At 35.7% G+C, this 26,041-nt stretch overlaps 1 protein-coding gene and 1 pseudogene across 10 annotated transcripts in view; one reads left to right on the top strand and one right to left on the bottom strand.

The window, feature by feature from the left end:
- Positions 1 to 26,041, top strand: part of IFT80 (intraflagellar transport 80) — a 131,698-nt gene that overhangs the window by 73,174 nt on the left and 32,483 nt on the right. For 4 of the 9 annotated variants that reach the window (XM_086392518.1, XM_086392482.1, XM_086392486.1 and 1 more), the window contains 5 exons: positions 601 to 780; positions 11,462 to 11,580; positions 14,411 to 14,485; positions 20,315 to 20,478; positions 25,937 to 26,001. In XM_086392518.1, coding sequence (XP_086248644.1) covers positions 601 to 780; positions 11,462 to 11,580; positions 14,411 to 14,485; positions 20,315 to 20,478; positions 25,937 to 26,001 — 603 coding nt within the window. Of the gene's footprint in view, positions 1 to 600; positions 781 to 11,461; positions 11,581 to 14,410; positions 14,486 to 16,946; positions 17,278 to 20,314; positions 20,479 to 25,936; positions 26,002 to 26,041 lie in introns of those variants that run through there. The other 5 variants (XR_015160985.1, XR_015160984.1, XM_086392507.1 and 2 more) reach the window with 4 other exon arrangements.
- LOC147379426 (GTP-binding nuclear protein Ran-like) lies at positions 17,590 to 19,608 on the bottom strand (annotated as a pseudogene). Its single transcript, XR_015160993.1, has one exon. The product of XR_015160993.1 is annotated as a GTP-binding nuclear protein Ran-like (transcript).

The following is a 26,041-nucleotide window of genomic DNA, read 5'->3' as shown; positions in this document are numbered from 1 at the left end:
CACAAGAGTTTTTCATCCACTTGATGCTTATTGATTTTGCTGGATTGCTTTCTCAAACAGATTCTATAAAATGTCTTACTGCACTGTGAATAAAAAAAGGAAAAATCTATTTACTTGTACTTTCATGGTTTAAGATATGTATTAGAAATGCTTTAGTCACATTGTGTGTTTAGTTTCAATATGACAATTACTAAAATACTGTAAAATTTTAGCTGTAGGGACTGTAGAGATCCTTATGAATTAATAGTAAGATGTCTTTGTTTTTTTTTCCCTATGGAATGTTTATATTTACCCATTGAGTATTAACTGCTTAAAAGTGAATCACATGATGTAAATTGAGATGGTGTGAGTGTTCTACAGTTCTTAAGAGATTTTATACTCTTATCACATCATGTATTCTACTATGTACTTAGAAAAAAAATCATGTCTTTATCTTCCACTCGGTAAACTATCATTTTATTAAGAAAAATATTCCTTATTCTAGAATAAAGACATGTTCTTTTAAAAAAAATCATCTTACTATGTTAACATATGCCCAATTTAAAACTTCTTTAAAATATTGTAAAATAAATTGATTCTGTTATGTTCTTTCTTCCCCAGTGGTCATATGCTTTAGAAAAGCCCAACACTGGTAGCATATTTAATATTGCATGGTCAGTTGATGGCACCCAGATTGCTGGAGCCTGTGGAAATGGACATGTTGTTTTTGCACATGTGGTGGAGCAACGCTGGGAGTGGAAGAATTTTCAAGTAACATTAACTAAAAGAAGGACCATGCAGGTATGATTATGTTTCATAGTTGATTAAATCTGCTTCCCCCCACACACACACACATATTCAGTTTACAATACAGAATATGGAATTATCTTTGTTTATTATGGTATCATCGACTTAATGGACATGAGTTTGAGCAAGCTCCAGGGGTTGGTGATGAACAGGGAAGTCTGGTGCTGCAGTTCATGGGTCACAAAGAGTTGGACATAACTGAGTGACTGAACTGAACTGATTATATTTAAATCATGTTTATTAAAATTCAGTCATATTAGAAAGACACTACCTATACCATTAGTGACTTTTTTATAACATAAAGAACCATTCACTGACATAGAATATGAGTGCCCACGGCTCCTGAAATTATGGGGTTGAGGCAAAAATGAAATTGAGTTCCCCTAAACCTGAGTTTCTCTGGCAAGTTTATGATTAACATCTCTATCCAAAACATTATTCCCTTTTTGTCTCCCACCTGTACCCTTCAAGTTGGAGAATTATCAAAGAAAAGGGGGGATTGAAACTGAGCAGGATCGTGGGGGAATCCTCCCTAGTACCAAAGCCCATATCTTTGAGTTGTTCTACAGAAACTAAGACCCCTACCCAAGTAGAGGATGGTGACTACACACTTGTATTATAGACCCCAGACTGGTTTGAATCAGAAGGTTAAAATTCCAGAAACATCACTCTATCACCTCACCATCTCTTGTTGAGATTTAGGAAGAAAACCAGGTACTTTGGGGGTAAGAATCTTTATAGATTAAGACAGAAAGATTGAAATGTGGCCATTGGAATTAGGGGGAAATGTTTTACAGATCAGAGAACATCGGTGGGAGGGGTTATTTAATCAGTTGTAAGCTTCTTAAGCAGAAGTAGAAATAGATGTTTTTCTGGAACTCTCTTGCTTTTTCTATGATCCAGCAGATGTTGGCAATTTGATCTCTGGTTCCTCTGCCTTTTCTAAAACCAGCTTGAACATCTGGAAGTTCACGGTTCATGTAATGCTGAAGCCTGGCTTGGAGAATTTTGAGCATTACTTTACTAGCGTGTGAGATGAGTGCAATTATGTGGTAGTTTGAGCATTCTTTGGCATTGCCTTTCTTTGGGATTGGAATGAAAACTGACCTTTTCCAGTCCTGTGGCCACTGCTGAGTTTCCCAAATTTGCTGGCATATTGAGTGCAGCACTTTCACAGCATCATCTTTCAGGATTTGGAATAGCTCAACTGGAATTCCATCACCTCCACTAGCTTTGTTCGTAGTGATGCTTTCTAAGGCCCACTTGACTTCACATTCCAGGATGTCTGGGTCTAGGTGAGTGATCACACCATTGTAATTATTTTGGTCATGAAGCTCTTTCTTGTACAGTTCTTCTGTGTATTCTTGCCACCTCTTCTTAATATCTTCTGCTTCTGTTAGGTCCATACCTTTATCGAGCCCATCTTTGCATGAAATGTTCCCTTGGTATCTCTAATTTTCTTGAAGAGATTTCTAGTCTTTCCCATTCTGTTGTTTTCGTCTATTTCTTTGCATTGATCGCTGAGGAAGGCTTTCTTATCTCTTCTTGTTATTCTTTGGAACTCTGCATTCAGATGCTTATATCTTTCCTTTTCTCCTTTGCTTTTCACTTCTCTTCTTTTCATAGCTATTTGTAAGGCCTCCTCAGACAGCCATTTTGCTGTTTTGCATTTCTTTTTCATGGGGATGGTCTTGATCCCTGTCTCCTGTACAATGTCATGAACCTTCGTCCGTAGTTCATCAGGCACTCTATCAGATCTAGTCCCTTAAATCTATTTCTCACTTCCACTGTATAATCATAAGGGATTTGATTTAGGTCGTACCTGAATGGTCTAGTGGTTTTCCCTACTGTCTTCAATTTCAGTCTGAATTTGGCAATAAGGAGTTCATGATCTGAGCCACAGTTAGCTCCTGGTCTTGTTTTTGCTGACTGTATAGAGCTTCTCCATCTTTGGCTGCAAAGAATGTAATCAGTCTGATTTCGGTTAAAATCTGGTGATGTCCATGTGTAGAGTCTTCTCTTGTGTTGTTGGAAGAGGGTGTTTGCTATGACCAGTGCGTTCTTTGCCCTACTTCATTCTGTATTCCAAGGCCAAATTTGCCTATTACTCCAGGTGTGTCCTGACTTCCTGCTTTTGCATTCCAGTCCCCTATAATGAAAAGGACATCTTTTTTGGGTGTTAGTTCTAAAAGGCCTTGTAGGTCTTCATAGAACCTTTCAACTTCAGCTTCTTCACTGTTACTGGTCGGGGCATAGGGTCTAGCCCAGTGCCTCACATGTAATAAGAGCTTGACAAATATTCTAAAAGTTAGTTGATGAAAGGTAGGAGGAGTGGCCAAAGATGATTTGTTCATGGCAAACCATCTGCCAAAGTAAAGGGAGCTCTACCTTCTTCCTGTTCTTTCTGCTGTCCTTATCAGTTGCCTCTATCTTTAGTATTCAGAATTTAGATGATTGTAATTACTATAAAAATTTGAAAACATAACTTGTGATTTCAGGTATTCTTTAGGCTAAGTATCAGATTTTAAAATTTGGATAGTAGGGTCATTAGTGATAATAATTAGGTAACTTACACATTTTCTTTATTCTGCTTTCTTATTTTAAAAATTTTAAACTTATGGAGAATTTAAAACACACAAATAGAGAGAATAGTATAATGAATCTCTTTGTGCTCATTTCCCAGCCCCAACAACCATCTGCCCATGATCAAGCCTGCCCCATCCATGTCCATATCTACTTTTCCCCTGCCCCAATTATTTTGAAGAGAATTTAGATAATCATTTTGGCTGCAAAAATTTCAGTATGTACAACTAAAAGATAAGGACTCTTTTTTTTTTAAATACCCACAATACCATTGTATCTTAAAAATACTAATTCCTTAATATTATCAAAGGAATATCTAAAAAATGTTCAAATTTTCAATTGTCTCGTCCATATCACATTTTTAAAGGTTTGTTTTTGTTTGAATTAGGATCCAAAATGGTTTACATGTTACAATTGGTTGATATATGTTTTAAGTATCTTTTAGTCTTTAGATACCCCTTCCATCTTTATTTTTACCCCTTGCAGTTTATCTGTTGAAGACACTAAATTAATTTTTTGTCTGTCTCCAGAGTCTGGACTTTTGCTGACAGTATCCCCGTGGTTTGGTTTGACGTACTTCTCTGTCTTCTGTATTTCCTGTAAATGAGTAGTTAGATCTATTTGATAGTATAAATATATATTTTTGTTAGTTAGCCTGGGAACTAAGACATTATTATAGTATTGTGTCTGTGATAAGGAATGCATTGTGAGTTCTAGTCAGCTGACTTGGGGACACAGTTTTATTCATATAGGGCATGGGGGCTAGCTAATATAATATTGCCTTAATTTCAGAAATGCCCCAAGATGAGAATATATTTAAAAAGAGAAATTTTTCTTTCATAAAAAAAGGAATCATCTTAGAATTAGAGGATTTTTATATCAGATAAGATGAACAGTGAGGTTTTTAAATAGCTTATCTAAACCGAATTGTCTTTATACTTAAAATAATGTTTACAAATAATCTTTCAAAGCTTTAGAACAAGAACACTATTTTTACTTTTGTAAAAGGATCTTACTCTCAATGACTATAAGACATTTATATTGCATTTTTGCTAAGCTGGGTCTATCCATAGTTTTTTTTTTTTTTTTACAACAGTTTCATTTACTCATTTGGTAACCTACTTGCAATGCCTTGAGCTAGGCAATGGTTGATACAGTTTTGAATAAGACAGATTTGGTTCCTGTTCTCATGGGACCTTCTGGATTAATATGTTGAAATTTTTTTTTTCATAAATTAATCTCAGATTGATTAAATGAAGGTAAAGAATAAAGAAACAAAAGAAATTTATTGGTCCATGTGAAGTCAAGAGATAGACTGATGAGGTGGTATTGGATTCAGAGGCTTAAATAAGGTCAACTGGACTTCCATCACTTTCTTTTCCTGTACTCTCCTTTTTTCTGTATTGGCTTCATTTTTACAAAGGCTGTCTCTCCTTTATGGCCTTGGTAGCTCTAGGCTTACATTCTACCAACTTCAAGCCCAGCAGAAAGAGTGCTTTTCCCTCTAGCCCCCTAGTAGTTTCAGCAGAAGTCTCAGCATTGGATTTCATGTGCCAAGAGTCTGGGTCAAGTATATTTAGCTGGGAGTTGGAGGGAATGGAATCAACCCCATCAAAACCACTTAGTCACTTAGAATTATGGGTATGGTTCCCCAAAGGAAAACCAAGGCATAGTTACTAGAAAAGATAGCATTTGATTCTGGGCAGACAGAAACCAACAGCTATCCACTATAGTCTATCCTTTAGCTGCTTAGCAACTGTAACTATTAGTTATTGATGACTGCCCAATAAATGAACTTAGGGGTTTAAAACAGCAATATTTATTATCTCTTAATTTCTTTGAGTCAAGAATCCAGGCATGGCTTAGTAAATCTTCTGACACAGAGTTTCTCATAAGGCTGCAATTAAGGTGTTGGCCAGGGTTTTTAGTAGCACCTGAAGCATCCTCAACTGGAGAGGACTTGCTTCCAAGCTCACCAATATGGTTGTTGGCAGGCTTCCATTTTTCAAGGGCTGTTGAACTGAGGGCCTCAGTTTCTTGTTGGCAGTTGTCTGGAGGCCTCCCTCAGTTCCTTACATGTAGCCTCTCCACTGGGCAGCTCACAACCTGGCAGCTTTGTGAGAGCAAGTGTGAAGGGCACAGAGCGTGTGAGTGAAACGTAAGTCATAGTTCTTTATAACCTCAACTTAGAAGTGTCATCTCATCATTTAAGCCTTTTTCTCATCATTAGAAGTGAGCTATGAGGTCTAATTCACACACAAGTGGAGAGACTTACATAAGGATGTGAATACCAGTAGGTGGAAATCACTAACCCCTTTACAGTCTAGTCACAACACATATTAATGCTTACCCCTATTCATATATACGTATAATTCAGAAGTGCTCTACTTAACTAATGTAGCTATTCCATTTGCTTTTGAAAACAAACCCATCCCCTCTCTAAAAGATGATAACCTAGACTCATCCAAGTCATTCCAGCTCTAACTCTTTGGTCTGGAAAACTAAATAAATATGAGTTTTAATTATTCTCCTCCTCCTCCCCATCTTCCCAGTTTATAATGATGAAAGGAATACAGGGCAGCTGGAATGAAAACAATTTGGAGAATGGGTGAAGGAAAAACAGCACACTGTGATTACAAGGTCCATAACAAAAGCCCAGCTGGCCAGGAATATCCTGAGAATTCTTTGTTTTAGCACTGAAGTTAGTTGCGTGGTTAATTTGGCAACTCTAGCTTGCCTTTTGGGGAAGATCTCCCACTTGGAAGGATTTCCTTTCTGGAGTCTACCTTTTAACAGCCCACTTAATGTTTTTAAGATGGAGCCATAGATTCCAATAGGGACAATAGCCACGACTTTTTGTTTGCCTGGTTTAGAGTTTCACAGTTTACTTAGAAGCTTTGTAGACTGTTGATTTGTGTCTCATTAACTCAGAAACCAGAGATCGTGTTGAGTCCTAATTGTTAACTCTAGACCTTGACCGACAGTTACTACCTGGTAATAGGTTTCATTGTCCTGAGACATTACCTGTCTCCCTGGACCTCAGCTTTTATGCGATACAGTAACCAAGAGTGAGAAGGTTTCCTAACTTGTGCTTTGTCTCCAGGCTGAATTCTAGCAATATTTCTTTCCAAAAGCAAAGTAGATGTCTTTGCTGGGAGGAAGGGCCTAGAAGGGAAGAGGGTACAGGTGGAAGAGATGAGGCATTCCTTAGGTCTCAAGTTTCCATTTGCTCTTTCCTGCCACTGTCCCTTTAGCATGGGGCACAGATTTGGCATTTACACAATTTGAATGTTGCCATAGTTCAAAATTATTTAATTCTTAGTCACTCTATCTCCTGTAAAGATAAAAGTTAATGAGAGTATTTTTGATGATTAAATGAGATCATGTATGTAAAACAAAAATAAATGGTATCTATTGCTATGGCTATATCTATATTTAGGATTAAATGTGTATTTGGAAATGTGGAAACAGAATTTTTGGACTTAGGTCAGTCTGAGGGGTCAAATATTGTGCTTAGGTGAAAGTATTAGGTGATACAAGTATGAAGCTGCCCTGAATCGAACAGAGCAAATGTGGGTGCATTTAAAAATTCATCACAGGACATTTCTGACGTAGGACTCACCATAACTTTGAAATTATAACAGCAATTATCAGTGTGTCTTTTGTTTGTTATTATGGCCAGGATGTTTTATTGCTGTTCTGGTGTTCCAGATTCACAAAAAAGAGAATTCCCCCACGTGAAGCTTTAGGCCAATGTGAAGTTTAAGAAATCTGTTTGTAATTTGAATAATGACAGAAGCTCATACAATCAGATTTTTAAAATATTGAATTAATTGTCCTAAACCTGTGTTAACAGCCAGTTTATTTCACTGGGTATCATGTTGCTGTAAAGAAACCTCCATATAACTTCCTTTAGAGATTTTTATTTCGTTCCATTAGCTTTCAAATGTTTCTAGGAAAGGATGGCATTTTGGACCTTTTAAAAAAGTCTCTGGGAGCTCAGACTTCTGGTGAAAATGGTGTCATCAGTTCATACTTGGAAGGATAAGGCATACATTTGGCTCCAAGGAGATCAATAATTTATGAGATTTTTTTTTTTTTTTTTAACTTTCTTTTTTTTTTTTTCCAAAAATTTTATTTAAAAAAAAATCACATGCTCCCCATCCTGAACCCTCCTCCCTCCCAACCTCCCCATACCATCCCCCTTGGCCTTCCCAGCGCACCAGCCCCAAGCATCCAGCATCGTGCACTGAACCTGGACTGGCATCTCGTTTCATACATGACATTTCACATGTTTCAATGACATTCTCCCAAATCTTCCCACCCTCTCCCACAGAGTCCATAAGACTGTTCTATACATCAGTGTCTCTTTTGCTGTCTCGTACACAGGGTTATCGTTACCATCTTTCTAAATTCCATATACATGCGTTAGTATACTGTATTTATGTTTTTCCTTCTGGCTTACTTCACTCTGTATAATAGTCTCCAGTTTCATCCACCTCATTAGAACTGATTCAAATATATTCTTTTTAATGGCTGAGTAATACTCCATTGTGTATATGTACCACAGCTTTCTTATCCATTCATCTGCTATCTGGACTCAAAAACAGGATAAACATCTCTGTGGGCCAGAAATGGAATAAAAAAGCAGAGTATGGAGTGAAGTCTCCAACCTGCTTGACTCCTGGCCCAGAAGCGGGGAGGCAGAAGCAGAGCCGAGAGGGGCTCCTGCAGACTAATGGAGCAGAAAGGACTCGAAGAGAGACCAGGGGCCTGATCCAGGTCTCTGAAATCAAAGCCTGGGGCCTGGGGGTAGCTCTCTTCTCCCCTTCCTGAAAGAAAAACCTAGAACACCCTAGGCTTTAAAGAGAGACCCACAGGGTCACCACCTTCAGTCATGGCCCTCTTGGTTCTAGGGGGCCCGTCACTTAGACCTAGAGTTGTGCAGTACACAACCTGCAGCACCTACCTGTGGTCTTGCAGACAGAGCCCAGCCTTTTCACTGAAAGTACACTTCACATTGTTGTTCTAAGTAAAAACTGACTGACTGCTGAGACCAGTGTTTCTCCTTCAGCCTTCGTAAGTAGAAGCGTTTTTCTTCGTTATGCCAAGAATTACTGGGTCTAGGGGTCATATAGGTGTCTCCTAACCCCTCATTGGTGAACCCAGACCACAGTAACTTCTTCCTTAAAGGATTCCAGCTCCTTTGAAGCACCTACCATCAGACTACTACTCCCTTTTCAGTCATTTCCCACATTCATCAAAGAGTGAAGCACATGTTATCAGTGTCTTTTTCTTTCTTTTTATTAAGACTTTTTAAAAAAAGTCTCAAAGATAAGGACTATTTTTATTTTAACATAGTAAATATTTCACATTTCTCTAGTTGTCTCCTAAGTCTGTCCCATTTCTTTAGCTGTTTTCTAATACATACATTTATGGTTGGTTGGTTTGTATTAGGAAACAAAGTCCCACATTACATTTGGTTCATTTTTCTCTTCAGTCTTTTGGAATCTGGAACAATTCCTCTTCATTTGTTTGTTTGTTTGTTTAAGAAACCAAGTCATTTGTTCTTTTGGATTTCCCACATTCCTCTGTTTGCATCCTTGTGGTATGATTACATGTAACATTTTTATTTAGCTCCTGTATTTCCTGTATACTCATGATTAGATTTAGAGCTTTGATAAATATATAAAGAATACTTTGTACGTGATGCTGTGTACTTCCTGTTGTCTCGAGACACATAATGTCTTCTTATCTCTCTTTTAACTATGATGAGATTGATCAGTGTGTTTAGGTGTTACAAGTCTGATTCACCTGTCATATAGTTTCCCATTAGGTTTTTACTTTAATATTTTTAGCAGTCAAGGATGGTACTTATTTAGAACCGTGTCTCATCAGGAGTTGCATCTTGTGATTCTGTCATTCCTTCTACATTTGTTAGCTAAAATCCTTCTATAATAGACTTTGCCTAATCAACTATTTGTTACCCTGAAGTGAGACAAATTCTGAGTATTTTCCTTTATTTATCAGTTTTCAAATAATGAGTTCATTTCCTGGCATTCCCAATGAGTTTCTTTGTTGATGTTGATGATGATGTTATTATAAACTTACAGATTTAAAAATTTTGGTATATTTCAATCCATTGCAGTCATTATTCTCTTTAATGCTCGAATGTTCCATCTTTGCCCAGTTGACTCCTTTGTTCATTTGGGATGATTTTAATAGCTTGCTTGCATTTATGATAAGATATTCAATGTATAAAAAAAATGTATAAAAAATTTCATTTTTATACATTTCCTATTCCAAACTTGGAATCAGCCATTTTTTAAAGAAGCCTTTGTTCCTTTTGGAGGGGAATGCTACCGGGAGACCATGATCCAAGTTCTAGGTATGCTCATTGCTATTGGTTTGATCCTTACTCCTAGCTAAAATGTACTTTTTGACCGATAAAAATATATCATGAGTATGTACTGAGGTTTCAAGTTCAAATTCAAGATTATGGTGTTTTACTTCTGATTTGTTTTATATGCAGTTCTTTTCTCTTACAAGAAAATTTTGGCTCCTAAAGACATTAATATATTCTAGAATATACCCTAAAATATAATTTAAAATAATAATCTCAATATTATTGCTGAATATTGTTTTACATTTTTTGTTTTTTTAATATGAATAAATCTATATATCTTCATAGCCTTCCCTTTATAAGATAAAAAGTATCATACTATACATACTTTTTTGCATCTTGCACTTTTTATTTTACAATAAATAGTGGATATCTATATAGTGGGTATCATAGCGATCTGTGGAGATCACTCCATAGATATTACTCAGTCCTTTTTATAGCTATGTGTTATTCTACTCTGTGAATGTAGTTTATTCAGCCTATCCCTTATTGATACACATTTGGGTTGTTTCCAGTCTTTTGCTATTACCAGTAGTGATGTATGTAGTAAGAGCCTATTTGTATGTTATTTCATAATTTTGCCTGTTTATTTTGGTATAGAATTCTAGAAGTAAGATTGCTAGGTCAAGGATTATATGTGTATATAATTCTGCTATCTCTTGGCATGGTAATGACTGATAGGGATAGGAGTTAGGGAATAGGTAATAAAAATATATGCCTTATAGATATAAGTACTTTGAGGAAGTACTTGTAAGAAGTTTGACTTTATCTTCCTATTTTTTTTCATAGCCTTTTATTCTTCATTAATACTATAATTGTCATATCAATTTAGAAAGATGATAATATTTTGATGGAAATTTAGAGAAGTATTAACTTCTAGGTATAATTAATCTCTCTCAATTTTTTACCTCTTAATTTAATATCTTCTGGTATTAACCGGAAATTTCATAAATTTTTCTTGCCCAATGTATTTTTTAATTTGTTGTAGATTATCTGTCAATTTCAAAATTTTTGGCTGGTATTGCCAAACTTTAAAATCCTTGTAAACTTTATTCAGTTAACAAACTTTTATAACAGTTTTGACTGTCATGGGCACATCTCTGTTTGTTAGTTGGTGCTTAGTTTTCTTATATGTTATCTCTGTATTTTTACATATGGAAACATTTTCCACCCCTCTGTGCAGCTTGGCTTCTTCACTATGCAGTCAGTTTCTTTACTAACACCTCCTACTCCACTTTTGATTTTTGAAGTTATTATATCTCTTTTTTAGAACTTAAATTTTAAAGTAAAACCTAGCCCTAGAAAGAGATATTCTTACTATTTTGAGCAGAAATCATGTGATCTCTTTCCAGCTCCTATAAGCTATACTCCTTTGGCTATATACTTCACTGTTCTAACACTGCACCACTGCTACATCATACAGGTTGGCTTTCAGATTAAAAATCTCTATAGATCATTTTCTACTGATTTCTAACTTTTCTGTATCTGTACTTTTATTGGTCAATTTTTGTACCCAAATATGTCATCTTATGCCTGGTTCCTATTGAATTCTTCTTTCTATGGTTAGATAACAAGAATGCCTTTTAATTTTTTTTTCTTTTTTGGTGTGTTTCAGAATCTTGCTAACTTATCTAATTAAAAGTTTGATGTATTTTAATGTTCGTTGGTATTTCATTTTTCCTTGTTTAGGTTCGTAACGTTCTTAACGACGCAGTGGATTTACTGGAATTCCGTGACAGAGTCATTAAAGCCTCTTTGAACTATGCACACTTAGTTGTTTCAACATCTCTTCAGTGTTATGTGTTCTCGTAAGCATCTTGCATTTCTTTAAAATCTAGAGTTTTGTCTATGAAAAAAAATTTATTTTCCAGCTGTCATATTAACATGGTTTGGCGTAAACTTAACTTTCTCAAAAATGTCACCTATCTTGAACTTACTCCTAACTGAGAAGTGATAAAAAGTGAGCTATGAGCAGAGAAAATAGATATAATAGTTGTGCATCAAAGGTTAATAATCACTTTTGTAATACAAAATACCTTCTCTGGGATAATGCTTTCTCTTATTTTACTCATAGCTCAAGGACTTTAGTATACTTTTATTTCAAAGCCCAGAGAAGTTTAGGAGCATCCGGTAAATGGTATGAAAAGGAATCACCTAACCATTGGCAGAGAGGACAGCTTACAGCCTGACAGCAGGCTGAAAGATGTTCAGTAAGGACACAAGGAGGTGTTCAGGCTTAATATCATAGCCCAGGGTAATCATAAACGTTCATATTGATAATCCAGAGTTGTCCAGAAATGATGAAAGAAAATATATTCAGTATACTTTGTGTTGGGCTTCCCCAGTGGGAAATTGCAAAATTACTGAAATTTAAGACATAATGTTTGAATCTGAAAGATTGATATCATTATTACTTGTATTAGAGAGGTTGCTTTTTAAAATATTTACTAAAGCTTTAGAAGCTGTTATTTAATTTTTTTCTCACACTACCTTTCTCACACCAGTTAATATGTATCAAAATATTAAATTGCTTTTCTTTTCTGATTTAACATTGTTTCCCCTCTCTTGTTGGCAAGACATTCACTAAGGTACAAAATATTTATTAAAGTGGAATTCCAGTGCACAGTAGAGGAAATGAAGTAGTACTGAGAGCCATCATACCAAAATATATTTCATTAAATTATTATAAAAATACCTGGTATTTTAGATTATAACAACCATTCTTTACTGAGCACTGTTATACTATCTTTTATGTTCATGATCTGATTTACTCTGTGTGTTGAATATTATCATTACTCTTCATTTTACAAAATGAAGAAACTGAAGGATGCAGAGGTAATTAAATATTAATAATACCCTGGGTCAAACTACTTAACGTCTTTACTAAAGGAAGAGCTGAGATTTGAATCCAAGTTCCTAATAACTGTTGTTCCTTTTTTAGTAATAAAAAAATTTAATTTTAAAAATAAACCTGCAAACAATATACTGGTTTATATGGAAAGAAGTTCCAAAGAAAATCACATATGAGCATTCTATGTTAAATTTTCACTTGATTTCTCAAATAGTTGTATAGAAAATTCCCTTATTCTGATCAACATTTAGTTTAAGGAGTTTATATCTCCATGACATGTGTATATATCTTAGTTGTCAAGAATCTCAGATATTTTGTAAGGGGACATAGGAAAAAACCCTCATACTCATTGTTCTTTTTAGCTGTCTTGACAAAGAATGAAGGTTAATTCTAATGACTGCATAAATGAAGCATGTGTGATATTTTTTCTAAAGTACAAAAGTATGTAGCTTTATCATACCTGTGAACCTCAGACTTGCTAATTATTAGTGACAGTTTATTCACCATTTGGCTTTATGCATGCATTTACTTACTGAAATGGGTATCAGGCTCTGTGTTAGCCGTGATTAATTTCCAGCAATGTGCCTGCTTACGGCAACCTTTCCCTTCCCCCATCTTCTGGATCTGCATATGAGATTTAAAGAATTAGATTTAAAGAATTAGTTCTATGAAAGTAATTGAGAGAAGTTTAGAATATATAGGAATAATAAAACATTTTAAACTATCGAGCAACTTTGATTATTTGAGGATGGGTTTTTCAGTTTGTAAATATCCTTTCTGCCCATCCCTATCTTTGAATCACACTACATCATGAAACTCATAGGAGTTATTTGTTCGTTTGTTTTATCCATTTGTTCAGTAAGCATAGTCATAGCTTACATGTATATAGAATTTTACAGTTACAGAATGTTTCACAAAAATATTCATTTGCTCAACACTTACACTGGGAGACCGTTAGGAAAAGTGATCATGTTATTGTTATTACAGTTTTTGTTCAGTATCTGCTACACAATAGGCAGTTAACTAGATACTTTAGGTAAGACATCATTATCACCATTTTACAAATAATGAAACTGTTGTTTAGGAGGTTAAGCTTATTAAGATCATAAGGCTGACAGGTGGTGAAAACAGATTTCTAATCCTGATCTGTCTAGCCAAAACCCCATCCTCTCAAGAGGGAGGGGACATATGTACACTTATGGCTGATTTTATGTTAATATATGGCAGAAACCAATATAATATTGTAAAGCAATTACCTCTCAATTAAAAATAAATAAAAAAAAGAATGTTCATAGCATCACAATTCATAAGAATCAAAATCTGAAATCAACCAAATGTCCATCAACGTTAGAATAGATAAACAAACTGTGCCATATCCATGCAATAAAATATTACACAATAATGACCAAAAAAACCCCATCCTCTTTTCACTATGCTATGCTGCTACTATTTTTTGAAAGAGAAACATTAGATGACATGCTCACATCACAGAGCTAATAAATGACAGAACATGAACTTATGATTCCTCAGTTCACATGTTGTGGTTCCTAGAATAAACATTTATGGAGTACTTACTATGTGCTAGGTGCTGGGAACACAGACTCCACTTTCTAGTCAGGTATACAGATGTGTAAGTGAATTATTTCAGAACAACTCACCAAGTGCTATAATAGAATCATATACAGAGTTACTGTGAAACTAAAGATGCTTTGTTTAAAATGAATACCCATCTACTTATTAAAAAGTATTTTAAGTGTAAATAAGTATCCATTTTATTTGTCTTTCAGTACAAAGAACTGGAATACACCACTTATATTTGATCTCAAGGAAGGAACTGTTAGTTTAATTCTGCAAGCAGAAAGGTAATTTATTTATCATGTTTCACTATTGAATTTGGGATTAAAATATTTTAAATTGCAGTAAAGTATTCTTTGCTGCTGCTGCTGCTGCTAAGTCGCTTCAGTCGTGTCTGACTCTGCGCGACCCCATAGATGGAAGCCCACCAGGCTCCCCCGTCCCTGGGGTTCTCCAGGCAAGAACACTGGAGTGGGTTGCCATTTCCTTCTCCAATGCATGAAAGTGAAAAGGGAAAGTGAAGTCGCTCAGTCGTGTCCGACTCTTAGCAACCCTGTGGACTGCAGCCTACCAGGCTCCTCTGTCCATGGGGTGTTCCAGGCAAGAGTACTGGAGTGGGGTGCCATTGCCTTCTCCGAAAGTACTCTTTAAAGCATGCCATTTATAGGATGGTATGTTCTGAAATCACTGGTACACCGAAATCAATCTGTTCTTCTATTTATTTTAAAAGAAAACAAAAAGTACGATAATAAGCTCTTAGATCAGTAGTTCTAAAACTTTTTGGTCTCAAAATTTCTTTACATCCTCAAATAACAAAATAACTTTACATCCTTAAAGTTATTGAGGTCCATATGTGGGTTATACGTGTTGGCCTTTACTATGCTAGAAATCCTTCAAGCAAGGCTTCAACACTACGTGAACTGAGAACTTCCAGATGTATAAGCTAGATTTAGACAAGACAGAAGAACTAGAGATCAAATTGCCAACATCCATTGGAACATGGAAAAAGCAAGAGAATTCCAGAAAAACATCTACTTCTGCTTCATTGACTATGCTAAAGCCTTTGTGTGGATTCCAACAAACTGTGGAAAATTCTTAAAGAGATGGGAATACTGGACCATCATAACTTGTTTCCTAAGAAACTTGTATGTGGAACAAGAAGCAACAGTTAGACCCAGACATGGAACAGCAGACTGGTTCAAAATTGGGAAAGGAGTCCGTCAAGCCTGTATATTGTCAACCTGCTTATTTAACTTATATTCAGAGTATTTCAAGCAAAATGCCAGGCTGGATGAATCACAATCTGGAATCAAGATTGCTGGGAGAAATATCAATAACCTCAGATATGCAGATGATACCACCCTAATGGCAAAAAGCAAAGAGGAACTGAAGAACCTCTTGATGAAAGTGAAAGAGGAGAGTGAAAAAGCTGGCTTAAACCTCAACATTCAGAAAACTAAGATCCTGACATCTGGTTCCATCACTTTTTGGCAAATAGATGGGGAAAAAAAATGGAAACAGTGGCAGATTTTATTTTCTTAGGCTCCAAAATCACTGCAGATGGTGACTACAAGCCATGAAATTAAAAGACTCTTGCTCCTTGGAAGGAATACTATGACAACCTAGACAATGTATTAAAAAGCAAAGACATCACTTTGCTGACAAAGATCCGTATAGTCAAAGCTATAGTTTTTCCGTTAGTCAAGTGCAGATGTGAGAGTTGGACCATAATGAAGGCTGAGCGCCAAAGAATTGATGCTTTTGAACTGTGGTGCTGGAGAAGACTCTTTAGAGTCCCTTGGACAGCAAGGAGATCAAACCAGTCAATCCTAAAGGAAATCAACCCTGAATAGCCATTGGAAGGACTGATGCTAAAGCTGAAACTATTAACACTTTGGCCTCCTGATATGAAGAGTCAACTCATTGGAAAAGACCTTGAAGCTGGGAAAGATTGAGGACAGAAGGAGGAGGGGGCAACAGAGGATGGCCTCACTGACTCAGTGGACTTGAATCTGAGCAAACTCTGGGAGATAGTGAAGGATAGGGGAGCTTGGTGTGCTGCAGTCTGTGGGGTCACAAAGAGTCAAACATGACTTAGGAACTGAACAAGAACAAAATACTAGAAAGTAAAATTGAGAGATTTAAAAGGTATCAATTTATTATAAATGATAAGAATAAACTTATTACAAGTAAACATCAGTAATGATGAGAGAATGACAGTGAAACAGGCAAATTACTATAACATAGTTTTGACCTCATTGTTCCCGTATTTTCTGTCTTGTATTTGTTTTAAAATACTGGTTGAAGTTCATTCATTTTATGAGGCACTACTAGGTTGTGATCTGGAGTTTGAAAAACAATATTCTCTACCAAGACTTTGTGTATACAGGACTGAGAAACTCTGGGCCAATTAACTGGAGTAAATTAGTAATAGCTATTACTCAGGAACCCACATTTTTCCATGAAAATGATCAATCAATCTGTAACGTACAGTGGTACCCTACTGAATCAGAGGTCAGAGTTAGAAAGTTAAACGTGATAAAACCAGGAATAAAGCATGAAAATATAATCTGCAATTACTTAAGATTGATACCCATGAAATCTTTTCACTAAAACCATTAATTACCTCATTCCTTTACTCACCACTTGGTAGCTCTTGAGAGTGTTATTATCAGGTTTTCTAGCCCATTTGTTGTTGTGTAGTTGCTAGATTGTGTCTGACTCTCTTGCAACCCTTATGTACCACAGCCTGCCAGGCTTCTCTGTCCATGGGATTTCCCAGGCAAGAATACTGGAGTGGATTGCTTTTTCCTACTCTGAGATATTTTCCCAAGCCAGGGATTGAACTTGTGTCTCCTGCATCTCCTGCATTGGCAGGCGGATTCATTACCACTGTGCTACCTGGGAAGCCCATAGCCTTCTACAAAGAGCCAGATAATGAATGCTGGTGGGCTATTAGAATCTGGCACAATGACAGGAAGAAAGTGACTGCTGGCAAGGGAGCATGGAGAAAAACTAATGGCACAGAGCCATTTTTTTTTTTAAACACAACTTTATTCTGATTTTAAACGAAAAGAAATAGGAATGACAGTAACAAACAAGATTCCACCTCTCAATATTGTCATGTGACTATAGCAGTCTTATATTTGAAACTCAAGGAGGAAACAACTGTGTTCTGAAACACCTAAATATGCAGGTCCAAAAAATGAGGGTATTTTTTTTTAAACTGCCATATTCACTCGAAAGCCCATCCATCTCCTCCCGTATCCAAAGATTAAACACATGTTCTTCTTAGCTATATAATAAAGTGGCAAACACACTGCATCACTGACATCACAGGACAGTTGCCTATAAAACTAGACTTCTGACACTGGGCCCCAGCTTCACTTTCTCACAGGTCATCATCTTCATCTGGGAGAGCAGTTGTCTAAGCAGCCTCTAAATCGTGCCCGTGCTGTGCTGCCAAGACTGGGGCCATGACCACCTCTGGCGGGGCAAGAGCAGGCATGGCAACAAACTCCAAGTTAGGGTCCTGATCACTTTTCTAGCAAACCAGAGGAAGGGCTTTTCAAAGTTGTAGTTACTTTTGGCAGAAATGTCATAGTACTGAAGATTCTTCTTTCAGTGGAAGACAGTTGACTTTTCCTTAACCTTTCTGTCCTTAATATCCACTTGGTTGCCACACAACACAGTCGGGATGTTCTCACACACTCATACCAGATCTCTGTGCCAGTTAGGTGCATTCTTGTAAGTTAACTCTTGATGTTACATCAAACATTACAATGGCACACTGAGCTTGTATATAATAGCCATCTCTCAGTCCACCAAACTGCTCCTGACCAGCTGTATCCCATACACTGAACTTAATCGGTCCTCTGTTGGTATGGAACACGAAAGGATGGACCTTAACACCCAAGGTAGCCACATACTTCTTCTCAAATTCACCAGTCAGATGACATTTCATGAATGTAGTTTTTCCAGTACCACTATCACCAACCAAAACAAGTTTGAACTGAACTTGGGGTTCTCCTTGGGCAGCCATTTCAATGTTACTTCCAGAAGTGTCTCTGTGCCTGTCTGACTAAGGGCTGGAAAGATGGTGGAAGCATAGCACCAACATTCTCCTAAGTATCAAAGCTATCAGTTGCATAGTTGCTAAAGAGTATGATCATCATATTGATGACCCTGAGTGATCAAGAAAATAATTGTATCAGATTTTCTACCAACTGTTTAATGATATTGAACCAGTGATTGATTGATTGATTGATTGATATGGTTAATTTTGCAAATAAAAAGACATCTTTGCTAGTTAAAAGGTAAGATGTCAGCTATCTAAAAAACCATATTTTTGAAATTCTTTTTTACTTGAATAGTTCCAAATAAATTTATTTCTTTATACAGTATTTATAAATGCGTATTGAATATGCTCTTGGTAAAGTCATATGTTAATAGCGTAAATGATTAGATAATTAAAGAATATTTTATTTACTAACCATTGCTGGCCATATTTGTACATTAGAAATGTTTGCCCCTTGGAATAGTGTTTATTCACAGGAAGTTAAAACTTTAGTGTGTTGTTTAGAAGAGAAAATGCTTTTATTACTGAGACAAAAAAAGAATATATACTAGTATGATGTGTCACTTGTCAACATTAGCAAATATTGTTTTCATAATGTGTAAGGGCCAAATCCTTCAATTAAATAAGCCACGCAGCAGTACTCAAGTATTCATTTAATTCAAGTGTACATTTTTGGTGTTCATTATATACTAACTTTTGTTTGTCTTGATGTTTATTTCCTAATGGTTTCCACAGCAAAAAGGAACAGTTAGCAATTCTTGAATCAAGAAATAGTTCTGGGGAATTCCCTGGCCACCCAGTGGTTAGGATTTGGCTCTTTCACTGCTGAGGGCCCAGGTTCAATCCCTAGTTGGAGAACTAAGATACCATAAGCTGTGTGGTGTGATCCAAAAAAAAAAAAAGTTCTGAATCAAGGATATTAATAGCTTGAACATAAAGTTTTAAGAAGTCATAATATGTTCAGCTTTGAAGAAACAGACTCTCCGATATAGCAATAGTATGAGTGTAAATCAGTAAACCTTTCAAAGGGGAGTTTAACAACATATGTTAAATTTTTAAAAGTATATGCCCTTTGATCCAATTATTGCATTTTTAGGATTTATACTAAGGAAATAAGCGATGTAAACATACAGAGATGTGTATATACCTTAGACATTCTTTAAGAATGAATAATTTGAAATAAAATAAATGTCCATCAGGAAAGAGTTAATTAAGATCTATCCATACTTTGCCATAAGTTATCTCTACGGAGGTAAGAAGATTGCAAGAGATCTTTTAATTTCTCTGTATTATTTGAATTGTTTTTTTGCAATGTTCTTAAAAATTCAAAGGAAAAAATAGCAGCCATAAAATGTTTACATTTTGACTTAAAAAATAAACAACACAGGATACTATGCCTTTAACAGAGCTGTCATCACAGCAAATGAACCCAACTACTGATATTAAAAACAGATTTTTAGATATGAATACATTTATTCATGATTACTGTATTATTTTAAAATCAAAGCTTCTTATTTTAATAAATGCTCACTGTGATGTTAATTTTTAAGTCGTTTTCACTGTTTAGGACTCTGCCTAGTATTTAATCTAATACTGTAATTTAATGATCCTTAGCATAATCTTTAATTGTAAAATATGTGTTAATACTGCTTCATAAAACAAATAGAGTCTGTCATTAAAAGATTCACTGAATTGTAAATTACATGATTTTTTATTGCTTTTGTATAGATATGCTTCTTTAGGAAAGGAAATGAATTATAATATTAAAGGAATCAAAACTTTATAGGGTGGTGATTATGAACATTTTCATTTTTATTTTCCTACCTCCATCAAAAAACAAAAGCCTAGGAAACAAATCAGAACAACCAAGTGTTGACTTTTCAGGTTGTTTTTATATTTCGTTCTTTATATATCTATGTCTTATTATTGTTTTAATTGTAAGATTTAGATATTTCCAAAGCATAAAATATTTTCTAATATGAAAATGAAATTATAGTAAATCCTACTTGAGAATGCATCTTTATTCTGTATTTTTTAGACATTTTCTTCTTGTAGATGGTGGTGGTATCTATTTATATTCTTATGAAGGGCGCTTCCTTTCCTCTCCAAAATTTCCTGGAATGAGAACAGATATTCTAAATGCACAGACTGTCTCTCTGAGTAATGATACCATAGCAATAAAAGACAAAGCTGATGAAAAAAGTAAGTGTATTTTTATAATTTTCAATGAAATTTATTAAAATTTTCATCAATTGACTTTCATTTTCTCATCTATTAATATATTGACTTTATATGGAAGAATGATGAGCTAATTTGTCCTAATTTGTCCTAATCATGAATTCTAATTCTAATTTGTCCTAATCATGAATTAAAGAACTAAAGTTGTAGTATCATTTCCAGTTGATGGAACAAATAAATATTGTCACAACATCAAAGCTTAGTTGTAAGAAGTAAATCTATATATTCAGTAGCTGTTGGTATAGTTTTAATTCAAGACTGTGAGTCCTAAAAATGTATGTTAATTTTTAAGTTTATTGAAAGTATTTCCTTTTTCTTTATTTAGTAACATAGTAAATATTGTGCTTCATTGTACTATTTATTTTGCTTATGTATATTCATGTATTTTTTATACTTACATATTTTTAAACTAAAGAAGGAGAAAGTTACAAATAATTTTTGATTTTCATATAAAAATTTAGGCCACATTACTGTTTATAAATAAATTTAAGTATGTCAGGTGTTTTGGAATGCCACAGTATGAGTAAAACTTTTTTTAAGGCAATGCTGTATCATAACACGTATCCAACAAATAATATTGAGTGCTTCCTATGTGCCAAGTAGTCTTCTAGAAGTTGAGGATACAAAAGTGCATAAAAAAAAACAAATAATCAAGCAAATACAGTCAACTAATGATACATGCTGTGAAGAAAATTAATGCAGGGTGAGGGCATAGAGAATTCTAGAGCTGGGGCAGGGCAATGACTATAGGAAAAGAAATGCAATGGTGGGAATGATTGATATTTAAAAGGAACAAGGCTTTAGGACTAGGTCAACATGAACTAAGCAGAGTGAGATAGGAGAAGACACAAAGTTAGATAAGTAGCAGCCAGATCATGTAAAGACTTGGCCATGGTAAAGATGCTGGCATGAGAGAGTGAAGACAAGCATATTATCCTAAAATTTTTCCTGGGTGAATGAAAGATGGGGAATGAGGAAGTTTTGAGTAGGTCACACAAACCCAGAGTTCTGTTTTTGTCATGATAAGTTTAAATACTTTCTAGATGTTCAAGAGGGGTTGGAGAGGAAACAATGAAATAAACAAATCCAGGACTCAGGAGAGAGTTGGAGATGAGATATGAATCTGGGAGTCATTGATGTGTAGATGGTGCCATGGCATGATAAAGTCACCTAGAAAGTGAATATAGACAGAGAAGACCAGTGGCTGAGCGCATCAATATTTAGAAATGAGTAAGAGGAAAAAGAACTAGTGAGGTGAGAGTGAGAGTGAGGTATCCTTAAAGCTTAGTGGTAAGATACAGAATAATTGTTCTTCTCTGTTAATACATATTACTAAATATTCATTACTGTGACATGTTAAAAAAAGGTATGACCTGGCTGTTAATTTTGTTAGTTCATGGAACACCTAATTTTGGAGCTAGAAAACTGTCCCACTTTTAAATTTTCAGTACTTTAAGATAGCATCACCTCTCATTCTGGTAGAAAAGATAATTCTCCTAAACAGAGCTATTCTCTAGTTTTATGCCTCTTTATGCCTCAGGCATTCTCTGAGAGAGGACATTTGGTAATTGTTTTGTTTTTAAAGGACTTCCTTCCTGTCTAAAAGAGAGTAAAGAGAATGAAACGAAATGAAATAAAGCAGAATCTAGACAGCAGACAGATTTAAGATGGGAGTGCAATTGTTAATAATTTGGAAGTCAGATTTTTGTCTTCAGTAAACTTAAATTTGAAAATCCCAGTGATCCCTATGAAGTTTCTATACTTTCCTTATTCAACATCACATATTTTAGATGGAAGCTATAATAAGGTATGTATGTTTCCAACTGAATATACCTTATTCTGAATTTTCCTATAGTTAATTCACATCTGAAACATATTTCATTATTATTTAAGCCATTGATAATTCATAGAATTTTAGAGCCAAAAAGAATTATGATTACTCAGCCATTAAAAAGAATACATTTGAATCAGTTCTAATGAGGTGGATGAAACTGGAGCCTATTATACAGAGTGAAGTAAGCCAGAAGGAAAAACACCAATACAGTATACTAACGCATATATATGGAATTTAGAAAGATGGTAACGATAACCCTGTATACAAGACAGCAAAAGAGACACTGACGTATAGAACAGTCTTATGGACTCTGTGGGAGAGGGAGAGGGTGGGAAGATAAAAAAAAAAAAAGAATTATGAACATTTTCAGAGTTATGGATTTACATGCAAATAAATTATGTTTTACTTACATAAACTTTGTTGAACAAAATAATCATGTTATATCATCCTGCCATAAACAGAAAATTTTAAAAACTAAAACTTAAATTATTGTAGAACTGATAGAAAAGTGAGAAGGAAAATAGTTTTCTTATGTTTAAAGAAACTAGTAATTACTGAAGGCTAGATAGAAGGCAGTGGCAACCCACTCCAGTACTCTTGCCTGGAAAATCCCATGGACGGAGGAGCCTGGTAGGCTGTAGTCCATGGGGTGGCTAAGTGTCGGACACAACTGAGCGACTTCACTTTCACTTTTCACTTTGATTCATTGGAGAAGGAAATGGCGACCCACTCTTGCCTGGAGAATCCCAGGGACGGGGGAGCCTAGTGGACTACCATCTATGGGGTCGCACAGAGTCGGACACGACTGAAACGGCTTAGCAGCAGCAGCAGCAGATAGAGATATACACTAACAATAGAAAGCACAATTGAAGTACCTGGAATCTTTAACCTGTAAAAATTTTCTTTCACGAGGACCATTCATGTATGAAATCAGTGGTTCCTTCCTGACTTGGGAGTTCCTTTACAGGCAGGATTCTTTGAACCAGGCCTAGTGGTCTTACGTTATAGTAGGTGCTCAATTAATGCGTGTTAAGTGCATTTGATTATGATTAAGGAGTAGAGGTACATATGATTAAGGTAGGTACTCCTTATGATTAAGGAGTAGGAGTATTGCTTTTAACTTGCTTATTCTCCTCATCCACCTTGCATGGATTCACTATGATGTCATTGTGAGCGATTCTTTGAAACGAAAGTCTGGGTAGAGGAAGGCGAAGTTAGAGAGCAGTTACTAAGGTTTAGAAGCAACTCTTTCAGCTCCCAGCTCCATAGTTGTCCAATCTGCCAGTTTCTGTTGCGTATTAAAATTAAAATACAGGTCCAGCCTCCCACTTCAGGTGGCCACTGAATCAGGGCCACCTCCAGTTGTGGAAATTAGACAAATTCATCCATACACCTCCAGCTGTTTATAATATGTGCAGTCAACAAAAGGATGGAAAACTTACTTTTTTTTAAAAGTTAGTTTATATAGCTATGAAAATAACTGGGCTTAGTTACACCCAAAGCATTTTTTAAAGTAGAAGTTAAATTTTTCTATTTTTGTTTCTATACTTAGTTAAAAATTCTATAACAGTATTTTTCTTTTTCATTTTTAACAGCTAGATTGGCAATTTTAGAACATAACTTATTGTGAAGACATGATTTTCTCTGTGAATATAGCCAGTGACCTCAAACTTAACATCCTAAGGTTTATTAACAGCTATAAATCAATATGCTAAAAGTATGATCCTCTGGAAATTAAATATGTTATACATATATTAGCAGTTTTATGATCTGTATAAATTGTCCAATTTTTTTTGCTGACTACTCGTGTCACTTCTGTCTTTTTGTAATTCTTTGTGTGTGTTCAGTTATATGAAATAACTCTATTGGAGATAAATTTTAAGCTGGAGTAATTTGGGAATTAAAGAGAATCACTAAAGCACTGACAGTCTTCAAAGAGCAAAAAGTAGTGGGCAATATCTCTGTCACTTATGACACTAGGAGAAACCTTTGATGAAACAGAGAAGGAGCAGAGGCAGCTTTTGTTCCTGGCTTCTTCAGTACATATCTCCAATAATTTTTACAACTTGGCCTACTCAGAATATCTGAGAAAGATAGGGTTGGAAATAGAGAACTTTGAATTATCATTTTTTAGATAATGATTGATGTCATGAAAATAATCCAGAAAAGTATATAGCATGAAAAGGTGACCTAAAACAAAACCTAGGAACAAGGATCACCAAAGAAGGAAGAACTAGCAAAAAGAGAATAAGCGATGGTCCAAAATAGGAAAGAATCAGGAGAAAACTGTTTTTTTGGTAGCGCACATAGGAGTTTCAAGAAAGGATGGTCAGGAGTATCCAGTGCTCCTGGGAGGTCAAGACTAAAAGTAGATTCTTGACTAAAAATAGACTCTGATTTGGCACCGTATGAGTCATTGATGATCCAGGCAAGAGCCTTTGCATCAGTGTAGTGAGGTTGAACATCAAGTTGCTCAGTGGTAAAGAATCCGCCTGAGACTCAGGTTCAGTACCTGGGTTGGGAAGATCCCCTGGAGGAGGAAATGGCAACCCACTCCAGTATTCTTGCCTCAAAAATCCCATGGACATGAGACAACAAAAGAGACACTGATGTATAGAACAATTTTTTGGACTGTGGGAGAGGGAGAGGGTGGGATGATTTGGGACAATGGCATTGAAACATGTGTAATATCATATATGAAACGAGTCGCCAGTCCAGGTTCGATGCACGATACTGGATGCTTGGGGCTGGTGCACTGGGACGACCCAGAGGGATGGTACGAGGGAGGAGGGTTCAGGATGGGGAACACGTGTATACCTGTGGAGGATTCATGTTGATATATGTCAAAACCAATACAATATTGTAAAGTTAAAAAAAAAAAATCCCATGGACAGAGGAGTCTGGTGGGCTACAGTCCATAGGGTTGCAAAGAGTCAGGCGCGACTGAGCACACAAAAACCTATTTCAGGGAATTGAAAGTCCAAACTCTATAATCATATGCTTGGTCTTTCTGGTGACCCTATAGCTATCCTGAAGCTATCTAAGGAATCACCCAGATTCTCTCTATTAGCATAACAAAGACATTCCTGTGACTCAGAAAATTCCAAGGGTTGTGGAAGACCTGTGTCAGGAACCCAAGACAAAGACCACACAAATTATCACACAGTATTGTACTGACCACAGGGAACTCATCACTACATAATTTCCTGGTAGTATAGTAGGCATTCAATACATCTTCCCTTTGTGAAATGATTGGGTTGTTATGTTGGTCTAAATCAGAGTTATGAAAATTACAAACTGCATCCAGATTTGGACTTGCCATTTTTGATCCTGTGGTACATTGATTCCATACCATTAATAATAATTCTAATTAGGGAATGTATATTTAGGAAGACGTGTTTGGTTCCACTGAGAAATACGACCTTATTACTAACTAGGAATTTGATGGCTGCTGCTCTTCAGTGCTGATAGGTATGCTGTGGTCCAAAGAGTTAAATAATTTCTCATTAGGATTATGATAGCTCCATAGAAATTTGCCAGTAAAAATTCTAATGTAATGTGGTAATTAATGCTTTACTTTTTTTCAAGTAATCTTCCTCTTTGAGGCATCAACTGGAAAACCAATGGGAGACGGGAAGTTTCTTTCTCATAAGGTGATGGATATTAGCTATGTTTAATGTAAATAGTTATTTA

Source organism: Bos grunniens, chromosome 1 (assembly GCF_055505025.1).
Source record: "Bos grunniens cultivar Pamir isolate PY7600 chromosome 1, Bosgru_T2T1.0, whole genome shotgun sequence".
NCBI lineage: Eukaryota > Metazoa > Chordata > Mammalia > Artiodactyla > Bovidae > Bos > Bos grunniens.
The sequence above is the reverse complement of the archived record's forward strand: the minus strand, read 5'-3'. Positions and strand labels throughout refer to the sequence as shown.